The following is a 13,333-nucleotide window of genomic DNA, read 5'->3' as shown; positions in this document are numbered from 1 at the left end:
TATTGGTGATCAATAACGGCCAAATAAATAGACCGAAAATCAGTGGTTGTGAAAAAAATCCATTAGAATCACTAAAGAAGTTGAGAAAATTTATCAAAGACCAAAGATTAGATGTAGATGATTGGGATAATGTGAAAGAGGAGTTGTCAGTTTGTTTTACCGGTCAAGCAGAAAATTGGTGGAGTGGCTGTGCAGAAGGCATTGGCAGTTTGGATGAACTGGAAGCTAGTTTCAAAGCAATATTTTGGAATGCCAGTGTGAGAAGTTCAATTAAAAATAAATTATTTGATGGCAAGTATACTGGTGTCAGAGGTGAAAGTAGAGTCCAGTACTTGTTGAAAATGCAGGCAATGGCTCAGAGTCTTGGGGATAACATTTCAGAAGTAGAGTTTATAGGGATGCTATCCAAACATTATCCGGAAATGATGATTAGAGTCACAACAATAAGAGAGCTATCAGCATTTGTTGAGCTCTTAGTTTTGATGCAGAAGAGATGCCAACAAAAAAGAAAGGTGGGAGAGGTAAAATAGAGAGAGCAGAGAGACAAGATGAGTGTAGATGGAGTAAAGTAGATGAGGAGACGAAAGAGAAATACAGAAGAGAAGACAACAATCATGGAGATGGTCATAATTATAATGGGAGAAATAATTTCAGGAATGGTCGTGGACATAATTTTCAATATGATGGAAGAGGAAGAGGTCAATCGAACAATGGATATCAACAACGAAATGACAGAGAGAAAAACGGAAATGAAGCAGGAGGCAAGAATCAGATACAGGGAAACGCCAATGGCGGGGTCAAAAAATGAGTTACCCAAAGCCCTCGCCTTTTAATAATGGGTATAAACACAAAAAGCCATACTGGAATAGGCCATCGAATGAATGGGTCAGTAAAAATGAAGATAATCACTCAACAAATAAAGTGAATAATTGTAGGCTAAAATACATTACAGAGGACTTATTAGAGGAAGAACCCAGCCAGTGATGAGAAGAAGGGGTCATGGCAAGTGAAAACAAAAAATTGTAAAATGGCTGAAATCAGTGTTAGGATTGGAGGTGAAAGAGTTAATATAGTTATTGATACAGGTAGTGAAGTTAGTGTTATAAATAAGGATGTTCTGAATAAACTGAAAGAGAGTAGCAATCAAGGAATTGAATTACTACCTACAAATGAAGTAAACATTGTTGGAGTAACCGGAGCACGTAGTAAGAGAGTTAATAAACAGGTGGTTTTAGAGATAATGTTCAGTGAAGGTCAAGTGATACCAATCAGTTGTTTAGTGGTAGAGGGTTTAAATGCTAATATATTGTGTGGTATGGACGCATTGAGGAAATTGAAAGCTACAATAAACATTTCAGAAGATACAGTAAGTTTCACACATGATGGGAAAGAGATAACAGCATCATTAGTGACCAGTCCATCAAGTAATACTTTGGGTTTATTTCTATGTGCTGAGGAGAAAGATGAGCTATGGAATAAGCAGTTAAGAAGCATTAGGAGGTGGTGAAGCAGAAGAGTACATAAGGGTACTTGAGGAAAACAAAGAGATATTCTCTGATCAGCCGGGCAAAGCTGCAAATTTTGAATACAAATTGGAAATAAAAGAGGGAGTGCAATTCTGCAGAAGGTCATACCCTGTACCACAGAGAGTGAAGGAGGCAGTGGCCAGAGAAATGAAGAGCATGCTACAGAATAACATTATTGAATTGGGTGAGAGTGAATTCAGTAGCCCATTGATAGTAGTTCCGAAAAAAGATGGCAGTGTGCGTCTATGCTTGGATGCACGCCAAGTGAATAAGGTCATAGTGACAGACAGAACAAGCACTCCTAGTGTTGATGAAATTTTGAGAAGATTTCATGCGGTCAAGTTTATTACAAAGTTCGATCTCACAGCGGGGTATTGGCAGGTACCTTTGCATAAAACCTCTAGAAAATATGTATCATTTTTATTTGGTGGACGAAATTATCAGTTTAAGAGATTAGCATTTGGTTTAGTGAATAGTGTGTCGGTATTCATACGTTGTATAAATGAGGTATTGGGTGGAGAAGTACTGGAATGGGCAACCGTATATGTTGATGACTTGTTAATCACGCCCAGAACCATGACTGAACATATTGAGAGAGTAAGGATAGTGTTAAGTAAGTTGAAGGCGGCAAACTTGACCTTACGGTTAGAAAAGTCAGAATTCCTAACACCATCAACTAAGTTTTTGGGGTATGTAGTAACAGAGGAAGGTGTAAGTATGGATCAGGAGAAAGCAAAGGCTATCAATGAATTTCCTACACCAAAAAATAGGAAGCAATTACAAGCATTTTTGGGAATATGTAATTATTATAGGAGATTCCAAGAAAACTATTCATCATTAACAGGGCAGCTTAGCCCCCTGACGAGTACCAAAAATCAGTGGAAATGGGGTGTGAAAGAGGACGAGGTCTTCGGACAAATCAAGGAGAAGTTTTTAAATACTGTCTTGATCAAACACCCAAATTTTGATAAACCATTCATTATGACCATGGATGCCAGTCATTTGAGTTTGCGAGTATCACTATATCAGGAAGGGGAAGAAGGAGAGCATTTGGTGGTGGCCTTTGCAAGCCGAGTGTTGAACAAAAGCGAGAGAAATTATACTGTAACTGAGAAAGAGTTGTTATCAGTAGTCTTTGGGTGCCAGAAATTTCGAGATTATGTATTGGGTTATGAGCTTATTGTGCGGACAGATCACCGAGCTCTGACGTTTCTGCAATCTGCTCGTATCAGTCATGGAAGGATCACCAGATGGGTGTTGCTTCTACAAGAATATAATATCAAGTGGGAGTATGTACCTGGGAAGGAGAATGTGGTGGCTGACGGATTGTCAAGAGTGGGGTATAGCAGTGAAGAGTATGCAGATGAGTCAGCTAAGCAGTTGAAAATATTTTGGACGCATATGGAGCAACAAATGGAGGACCTGTGTGAGAATTTGAGAGAGAAGCAGATAGAAGAGGAGAGATTTGGTCGAGTGATCAAAGAATTGGAAGATGCTGATGGGGGAGGTGCCAATAGCTACCACCTGAGATTTTTCTCAATTTATGAGGGCATACTATTTCATAAGTTGGATAATCACAGAAACTGGAGAGTATGCATACCGGCCAGTATGGCAGACCTAGTGATAAGGAGATATCACATAGACAGTGGGCACATGGGCAGAAAAAAATTAGAGAAGATGTTAGAAGAACATGTATATATTAGAAATATGAGGAAATTGACTGCTAAAGTATCAGAGGCTTGTGAACTGTGTCAGAAGACAAAAGCAGCAAATAGGAGAGTAGAAGGACAAATGTGCAGTATCACATGTGAAAGTAAAGGGGAGAAAGTATTTGCTGACATTTGTGGGCCTTTTCCCAGGAGTCAGGGAAATTGCCAATATATTGTCATATTCATTGATGGGTTTTCAAAATTGATAAAATCATATGCCATACGTCGTGCAACAGCTCAGTCAATTGTAAAGATTTTAAAAGAAAAATATATTCCAGCAGTAGGCAAGCCAAAAAATATTATTACAGATCATGGTACTCAGTTTATAAGTAAGGTATGGGTTGAATGTTTAAGGGATATGGGGATAAGAATGTATAAAACATCTGAATATCATCCCCAAGCAAATATGGCAGAACGTCCACTCCGTGAAGTGGGGAGGATACTCAGAGCCCTTTGTCATGATCACCACAGCGGATGGAAACAACAAGTAGATTTAGTAGAGCAGTTAATAAACATGTCATATCATGATTCTATTGGTGAAACACCTTACTATGTGCACTTTGGCATTCGTCCGGTCAGAGAAATCAGTAATATTATAAATTTCCCTGAAGACCAAAATATACAGTTGGCACCGGAAAGAGGGGAAGTGGAAGAGAAAGTGAGGTGCAGGTTGTTCAAGAAGGCAAATGAGCGGAAGAGCAGACATGACAATAAGGTGAAAAATTTGACTCAGTTACAAATAGGTGACAAGGTATTAGTGAAGAATCATATGCCAGCAAACAGTAGCATAGGAATCATGAAAAAACTGTTGTTACTATATGTAGGACCATATAAGGTTAGTAAAATAAAAGGGGGAAATGCATATGAGGTTAAAAATGAAGATGGTATGTTGATAGGTACTTTTAATGTGGTAGAGTTAAAGCCATTCAAAGATTAAGGAGTAGGTGAATTTTTAAGTTGTTGAGACAAGAAAAGGTATCCAGGCTGTAGGTAGTCAATAAGAATTTTCAATAGTTGGTATAGTAGTATGTAAGGGTATGGCAAACAAGCAACAACCAGTCTCAATAGTGTGAATGAAACCTGTCAAAATTATCCATAGCAGTGATAAAGAATTCTAGGCACATTTTGATCAAGTACAACATCAACTCAACCACAGGAACGACGCGGAATCACATCACCAGCCTACTACACCACCCCACCAGTAACAATGCCACATCAACCATCCACACCATAGGAACGACGCGGAATCACATCACCAGCCTACTACACCACCCCACCAGTAACGATGCCACATCAACCGTCCACACCATCACTCCATGTAATGTCAGTCTGAGGCAAAGCTACACAGCAGTCTCAGAAGCTATGATTATCCATCACAATGCCGCAACTAAATTAATCCAGCAAATCGTCACAATTCTTTAGCCATGTCGTCCTCATCAACATCTCGGCGACATGTGATGGGGGACTTTGTAACAATCATATCAGGCCTTGGTTTTCTACAGCTACAAGCCAGGTCAAGATAGTTTTCGACTTGCAACTTTCTGCCTCAAAACGTACAAAAGGAACCAGCTTATGGCAAAGGGGGGTAGGGGTTGAAACAATGATGGTCAAAAGTCTAATGGTGAAATAACCGACGCTGACCAGTGACAAAAGGGTGGCAGCCAGACGCCAGGCGTGAGTGGAGTGCCATCAGATAGGGGGCAGCACCAACTGGGGCAGTGATCCAAGGAGGAACAATGGTTCAAGGGTTGGCACATGGAGTTGGGGACACGAGGACACTTTTTGGTGAACCACGGCTAGAGTAAGATGTCTGAGGAGTGAGCAGTGTGCAGCCCGCAGCCCTAGGGGCTGAAATGGAGTCCTGTTTCAGGAAAACCACCACCACATCAACAGGCCATGGTCTGCGGGGTACTCATAAACATAAGGTTAGTGTAATTCAAGTCGTTGTTTGTTTGCCACACTGGTTATTTTCTTGTATTATTGCTGTTTGAATAGGGTTTAGGTTTTGTGATTTGTAGTATTATTGTGCATTATTCTATTTGAATATAGAGACTCTCAATAAACATTATTATTATATTTCATGAACGGTAAAATCATATTTCATACTTGGGTGTTCTGCTTAACAGAGTAATTACTGAAATTTCGAAGGACATTTGATATATTTAATCAACATTGAAAATCTTGTTTGTTTCTTTGTAAAGTGTCAATTTCAATTTGCCTTTTGCTTATTTTCATTATAATTATCTAATGATTCTAAATTTTCTTGCATTGTTATTTCACAAGTATCATTAGATCCCCTCCCTTCTTTATTGTTTTAATCATGTAGTGAAGCAATATAGTTGGGAAAGATGTGTAGTTCTACATTTATTGATTGCTGGACTGCATCTTTATTAAAGTAATGTACATTGTTTTTATATAGTTCGAATAAATTTGTGTCTCTGCTAAAGAGTTATGCTGTGGTAGTTGTTTATTCAAATTTTGAGGGTCGTTCCCTAATAATTAACGTGGCACATGGGTTATAAATTTCAAATTTTATATTATCAAATTTTCATATTACTATTCAAATTTCAAATTCACCATATATTAAGCTATCAGTAAGTGTAGATCTGGACAATATATATATATATATATATAATATATATATATATATATATATATATATATATATGTATATATATAGACAGGATACATACAACACGGATAGATTAAGAGCACTTAAAAACTTACATTTAAACGAGAATTTTCGGGGAGCTGGGAAGTGAAGTGCTTGATTGACAAAGGGGGCACAGCTCCTCGAAAATTCTCGTTTAAATGTAAGTTTTTGAGTGTTTTTAATATATCTGTGTCGTGTGTATCCTGTCTATATTTATATTATAAAACTTTAAAGTGTTTTCTGTTAAGTGCTGTATATATATATATATTTGTATGTAACTGAAAAGTAGTATTTGTATATAAGTGTACAAAGGGTGGGGAAAATACAGCTCTTCCTCCCTGAGGGAATAATTTTGTTGCTCAAGGTGTAACCAAGGTGACCAGACTTTGAAGCAAGGAATTCTGCCACCAACAAGGAAAAATAGGAATTTTGGGACCAAGTCTGGGGTTTCCAGCTGTGAGGTGATTAGCAAACAATAGTCGGCCCTTTCGACAGATTCACACGCTTCTGTCACTGGATGAAAACCATTCATAGATTCATTTTTAGAAATAGTTCTGTGTTCTGAATGGATGAACATTCTATTTATTCACAGTAATTTTCAGAAGGCCTCTTTTCCAACATGCTGAATAGATCTATATTTCTTGATATAATAAAAAGTAATAATTCATATTTTCTTGATCAAGTAGTGGAAATATTAATTCAACTTGAGAATCTGAATAAGTAAATATATAAAATATATTTTATAAATATTTATACATAGTTGAATTGGCCTGCAACTGACTTGCTACTTCTATGTGCTCAACGCCTTTGTGTTGAAGAACAATGTCCAACCACCTGTTGGAGACACCTGATTCTACCTGTGAAGACCCATCCTCTCCTATGTCGGAACCCTTCAGTCCCAAAACATATTGGTCCCAAAGTTACTAGCACCCGATCATCATATGAAAGACTAGATTGGAATCAATAATATATAGAATTATATTATAATTCGATCATAAAAGACGAAATAGTAATAATGATTCAGTGATAATGATCCATGTTTACTACCCTATGAAAGAGGCTTATCATTGTTTCTTATGCAAATAGCTGCAAATATGTGAAAGCTTCTATAAGAATAAATTATATTCTTTTTCGCTCAACAAAATAAGAGTTTAGCCTACGGTAAAGCACTGCTCTAGGAAACTGAAGTTCTACTAGAAGAAATGTTGGAGAGAATGGATCGATAAGTGAATTATCAACCGAACCCAATCAAAACATGACGGGAATTTTTAAGAGAGAAAACTCAGTCAAAAAAGATTTTTATCATAATTATGTTTCCAGGCGTTGTATTGTAATCAAAGCAATAATTCAAAATCGAAACAACTATAAAAAGATCCCAGTTATAAAGAATAAATATAATAGGAATAAAAAAACAAAAAAAAACAAATGTAGCTTCAAAAATGTATATACAAAAGAAACGTAGATTTCTAGAAATGAATTTATTGCCAGTCGCAATGTTATTGAAAAATTGGTATACATGTTATATTGATTGATTGTACATTGCTATTAATTTATTTTCTAGAATTTAAAAGAACAAAACAAATCAAAAAAATTGTGGATTAGGGTCAAAGTGACAAAGCTGTCCCTGATAGAAGGTCTACTCCCAGCAAATAATGCAGGAACATTTGCATTTCAAAGTTGAAGCTGTATCTCATGCTTTGAAGAAGAAGGACTTGAAAGTAAGAGTTAACATCTATTAACATCATGTTAGGCTGGTCACAAATTGAGACGCCACTGGTGCGTGTGGCACAACGTGGCACAGCGCGAATTTCTGTAGCACATGTGAAGGTACGGTAATGGATCATCACAAATTGGCCACACGACAAAACGCGATACGCTTGGCGCTTGGCAAGACGCATATTGGAACAAGTCCAGCACGTGAGGCATACTTTACTTGGCTCGAGATTTTGTAACTCTTGTTGTTAAAACTAGAACTAGAAAGGCTTTTTCAAATTTTTGAACAGCGCGCACTACAGTTCATTGCCAACCTCTGCAGACTGAGTTTTCCTCCCACGTCTGTTGCATCTCCTTTCTTCTTCATGTTTTATTCCTGCCCCGCTTGTTCTAACCTCTTCACTCCTGTTTCTTCTTCTTTCGATGACTCGACTGGAATGGCTGAAAAGATGTTTTACATCAAGATCGTTGATCATTATTTGTGTGAATAATTTCGGCAAGAATTTATTGGCAACTGCAACGCCAATTGAACTGTTTTGTTACATCCATATCTTATTCTTCAAACATTAATTCTTCAGCAACTGCAACGCTGAGATATTATTGTGTTACTTTCACTGAACTCTCAAGCACAGTATACATACAGTATGGGAGCTTGGCTAGTACCCTGGCGCAAAAATCTGCCATCTTGTCAGGAAGCACCGCATTGTAATAGTAGCCTATTTATGGGAGGTTTGGATCACTTTAATGATCAGGATCAATTGATCTCATTCACTGTCACAAGCCAATCAGAAGACCAAGATTAGAACTTCCTAGGGTCACGTGATGTGTCTAGTATTTGCACCATGTAAAAAGCAGTGGCGGCTCTTCAGGGGCAGCAAGTACAGCCGGGCGTACCAAGTTTTTAAAAATAAAAATATCAATACAATTATCTAGTTGAAGAAGGAAAATAGTGCGATACAATTTCAAATATTGGTTTACTTAATAAAACATCCTTATATTTATTTGAGATCTTAGAATGTAGTGTAAATTCAGTGAAAAAATATAATACAATATTGCTGGTACATTACTGCTTGCTGGCAACACTTCGAATGCATTTTGGTGGCAGCACTGTTCAAAAGATGACTATTGCTGCCAGGTACAGCCCAATGTCAACTCCGACTAGCTGGCAGCACCTGTGGCTTGGTTGCCATGACAACGGCTTGCTCACTCCATAGCTTCAGTGTGACTAAAAATGATGACTCATAGCCCAGGTACTGCCCGTTTATCGTAGGTTGCCTCTTGGCTGCACTGGGTCTATCCTCATTGTTATAGGTATTTGCTTTGGACGGTCATCTTTGTACACGTAGAGGACGTTCTCTTTTCATAGCTGTCCTATTTCCTCCTGTTGAGGTTATGTTAGATTGTTGGTGGCGACACGTGTGGTGACTGATGCTGTTGTGTTCTTGAAGTTATGAGTGTGAATATTGTATAACGTAAAACATGGAGCCTGAAAACGATTTAGTTTACTTGTTAATTGAAACCACGGTATATAGAAGAAGATTTTAGGTGTCACACGCATGTTTGTGCTGAATTTCCGGTGTCGCTGAGAGAAAAGGACAGAAAAGATTTGTTAGCTGTTAAAAAGCCTCAACCAATTCTTTATACTCAAAAATTGGCCGATGGAAATGGTGCTGACCGAAGAAACTTCCAGCAATCATGTTATAAGAGTAACTCATGGTTATGTGGGAGCTATTATATAGACTATTATAGATTATTGTGGGAGCTATATTATAGACTATTTTGTTTCAGAATCAACAGAACACCAGTTTATATTATTTTCTGGTATACGAGTATGATATAATATATATGAATTGATTCAGCCATCTGTGAGGGGGGGGGGTTATCTAATGACGGGGGGGGTCAATTTGTTACTCAATATTGGGCTGTACCTACTTTTTCACCCTAGAGCCGCCACTGGTAAAAAGCATTGGTTAGATAGGCGTTTGTTTGACAGTTTTCATTCTGTACCTATTCTGTGTCTCAATTTACAAGTATTTATTGGCAACTGCAACACCAATTGAACTGTTTTATTACATTCACATCTCATTCTTCAAACATTAATTCTTCAGCAACTGCAACGCTGAGATATTATTGTGTTAACTTTACTGAACTCAAGTTTCACTCAAGAATTTAGCCTCCTACATTGTTTAATTTATTGACAACTGCAACGTAAAAAACTAACTATTGTGCCATGACTTATGAATTCGTGATTTGCCACAAATAATTTCGAATTCCACTAGTTTACCTTACTATAGTGAGGTCCACGTTACAATGACAGTAGATGAAGATAGAAGAATAGCGATGCCGATTCTCTGCATTAATTAATTATATTTCTACACTGTCAAAAACATAATTGGCATTGTTGTGGACCTAGAAAAGGATAGTACCGGAGGCTTCGTCGAATGATTGACAAGGATACCAAAACCAAAGTTGATCAAATACTGTCATTATAACATGGACCTCACTATAGCTTGTTGAGGTTAGTTCTTACTTTTGAACTTTGAATAGTGCTATTGCCACATTCAATTTACATGCACTTGAATTCAACCTACTATTTGTGTTGTGTCATTCAACTATACACTCAACCACATATATTCCACTGCTATTTACAATTCTACATTCCTTTGATGATTGCATCAAGAATTTCTTCAAGTATTTTCTACAACTGAGATTTCCTTCTGATGCTGGACTTGGTTGTTGGCATATCTCTGTCTTGGTTGGGCTCTGTGAGCTCACAACTCGTTCCAATCCACATTTTAAGTCCCTTGTGACCCTCTTCAGCTTCAGCGAGGTTGGAGCATCCACAAAGTCGGTATTCGTTCCAATTTATTTATTCATTTGTATTGTTTATTGTAAAATTGTTATTAGTCAATTGTATTACAATTCGTTCCAATTTATTTATTCATTTGTATTGTTTATTGTAAGATTGTTATTAACTTAGTCAATTGTATTACAATTTTGACTATACTGGAAATTGATTGTTGTGAATTGAATTTTTATTCAATCACTTACTTACCTGCTTTGACTACATTGGAAATTTTATTGTTGTGAATTGAATTTTTATTCAATCACTTACTTACCTGCTTTGAATACATTGAAAATTTTATTATTGTGAATTGAATTTTCATCCAATCACTTACTTCCCTGCTTTGACTATCTAGAAATTGATTGTTGTGAATTGAATTTTTATTCAATCACTTACTTCCCTGCTTTGACTATCTAGAGATTGGTTGTTGTAAATTGAATTTTTATTCAATCACTTGCTTCCCTATTTTGACCACCTTGAGATCAACTGTTGTGAAAAATATCACCTGCCAAAAAGGTTAATTCAATTTACTATTTAGAATCATATTCAATTTTGAATATTAGTCTATGCATATTTTAAACTTTGATTGATTTAAATTCAGTATTGTAGATTTCCTTACCTGCAATTCAGGTGTAACTTCATTTATTCAGATCTTCTAGTTATTCTTTTGATCCACTATTTCAATTGCTTTCTCATTAAATTATTGATTTCATGTTTGCTGTTTCATTAACTTGGTTCTTTTATTTCAGACATTGTCAATCACTTTGAAATCTATATCCAAAACTATGAATTACATTTTGCTCAAAATTACTTGAATTGTTTAATTTCATTCTCTTGCCAGAATTGTTGGCCTTGAATTGTATTTCACCATTAATTTTATTCCTTTTGAATAAATTCCTTGTTATCATAATCTGACTTTTATTGGCTACATTAGCATAATTCCTTCTGTCGATTATTGAGAGAGAATGCTGTACAGTTACTCGAAGGTTAGGCATTGCTAATATTCTATTAATTTTAGAAACTAGAATGCTAACACTTGTAAAGGAATGGATCAGCGCAAATAAGAAACACGTGCGATAGCAGCACTAAAGACACTACTCGCGTGTTTTTTCGGAATCATATCATTTAGCAAGGTAGTCGTGACTCAATATGTGCCTAGTCTCACATTTAAACAACTTTTCCCACCTCGACATACCTGCTCCTCCTCCCCTAGCATGATAAACAAACCAACTTCAGTTTTTGTGTGAAATGCCCAAATCGTCTTTAAGTTATGTTTTAGGATATTTCAATACTTTATTATGTACATACATTGAGATAAAACGGCGATGGAATGATCTCAAAATAATTTGAGCACGACATCAATGAGTATTTGAAAACAAGTAGACCTATGTCCATAGAACAGTCCCAATAAATTTATTGAGCCTACTCTCGCTTCACACTCAAACTCTCCCCTGTAGTCTCCTGAGCAAATGTTTGCTCAAAATTTTTCCCAATGCAAAGTACGGGTTATGGGCTAGTGAGCTATAAATTTGAGATTGAACTCATTAGGTGTCAGATATCGTTTCATTATCAGAATAAGAGATGAATAGCAAAATTGAATATTCATTACTCTATTATTGATAAATATATTAATGATTTTATACTCACCCTATAACTACAATTGTAAAATCGAGCAAGTTCCATCCATTCCTCAAGTAGGCGCCCGGATGAGCTATCAGACCATACGCTATAATTTTCATGAAGCATTCAGCGGTGAATATTACTAGGAATATATATTCGATTTTTTCCTGTAACAAAAACAACGATCGATTTCATACAACCCTAGGAACTCTTCCGTGCAAATTTAAAAACATTGACAACGAAATCTCAGTTCAAGACGATTTTTAATGAACACTTTTCAAATGAGCAAGGAAATTTCACTGCTAATAAATTTGTTTCCAGTCATGAATCAGTGCAAATTCTATAATCACTTCAAAAAACAAAGTCGTGAGTAGAACAAGTATTTTGGGAAATCCACTATGTTTAGTAGATATATTTTGCCACTTCTGGGACAACGTGTGCCAGAATGCCCACAGGGTCAATGTGTTCCAGACTTCTCAAAGGGTCAAGGTAAAAAAAATCAATAACATATAGATAAATTTAAATTAGAAATTAATCATAAGACTCCCCACCCATTTGGGAGTATATATACAGTGTGCACAACAGTGTAGGGCCATCTGTGTTCAGCCAACAGCCACAACAAGACACACCTGTTCAGTTATTAGTGTCCTACAATCTGGCGTTTCAGACATTGTGGTGCTAGCAGCCAACTCATTTCTCTGTGAACTATTCTAGGACACCACCACACTGCTGCTGCCTATCATAATAGTAATTAGAATTGCAGATAGCAAATACCTCCACCAATGCCAGCTTCTGCATAGCATGTCGAGTATATAGGGATGCTGTTGAAATGAAACTGCTTGTGATGGGAAACATCAAGGAGCTGGAGTACAAATGCTCATACAGCATACTTTGCGTCAAGCAAAGTCAGAGTGAGAAATACACAGACTATGGCATGGGGATCATAGCCCATATGGAGTAGGAAAACGACATAGTATCAATCTTCCTGCCAAAGATTCACACCACAACAATGTTTAAGAGCATCACAAGCAGTGAGACAGTGGACATGACCGGCTACAGCATCAAAGTGTCTCCAGAGGGGCAAACACATAAGGTGAAGCTGCTGAAAAATGGGGAGTTGGACACTAAGGCAGAGTCAAAGACCAAAAAGATGAGAAGTAGAAAATTGTAAAGTGCTAATAAAATGCTCCCAATTATGTATTTTCTTTCTTTGATATACATACTGGTCAGTGTTTATATACTGAGGTCTGAGAGTTTGAGCTCAGCT

At 36.9% G+C, this 13,333-nt stretch overlaps 1 protein-coding gene across 1 annotated transcript in view; it reads right to left on the bottom strand.

Moving 5' to 3' along the window:
- The window catches only part of LOC120354648 (muscle calcium channel subunit alpha-1-like), a 62,217-nt gene extending 49,959 nt beyond the window's left edge, over positions 1 to 12,258 (bottom strand). The window contains exon 1 of the mRNA XM_039442020.1: positions 12,094 to 12,258. Within this exon, the coding sequence (XP_039297954.1) occupies positions 12,094 to 12,185 (92 nt within the window). The 5' untranslated portion in view covers positions 12,186 to 12,258. The remainder of the gene's footprint in view (positions 1 to 12,093) is intronic.
- Positions 12,259 to 13,333: the final 1,075 nt, after the last annotated feature.

The sequence above is a fragment of the Nilaparvata lugens genome, chromosome X (assembly GCF_014356525.2).
Source record: "Nilaparvata lugens isolate BPH chromosome X, ASM1435652v1, whole genome shotgun sequence".
NCBI lineage: Eukaryota > Metazoa > Arthropoda > Insecta > Hemiptera > Delphacidae > Nilaparvata > Nilaparvata lugens.
This window is presented reverse-complemented; position numbering and strand designations above follow the sequence as displayed.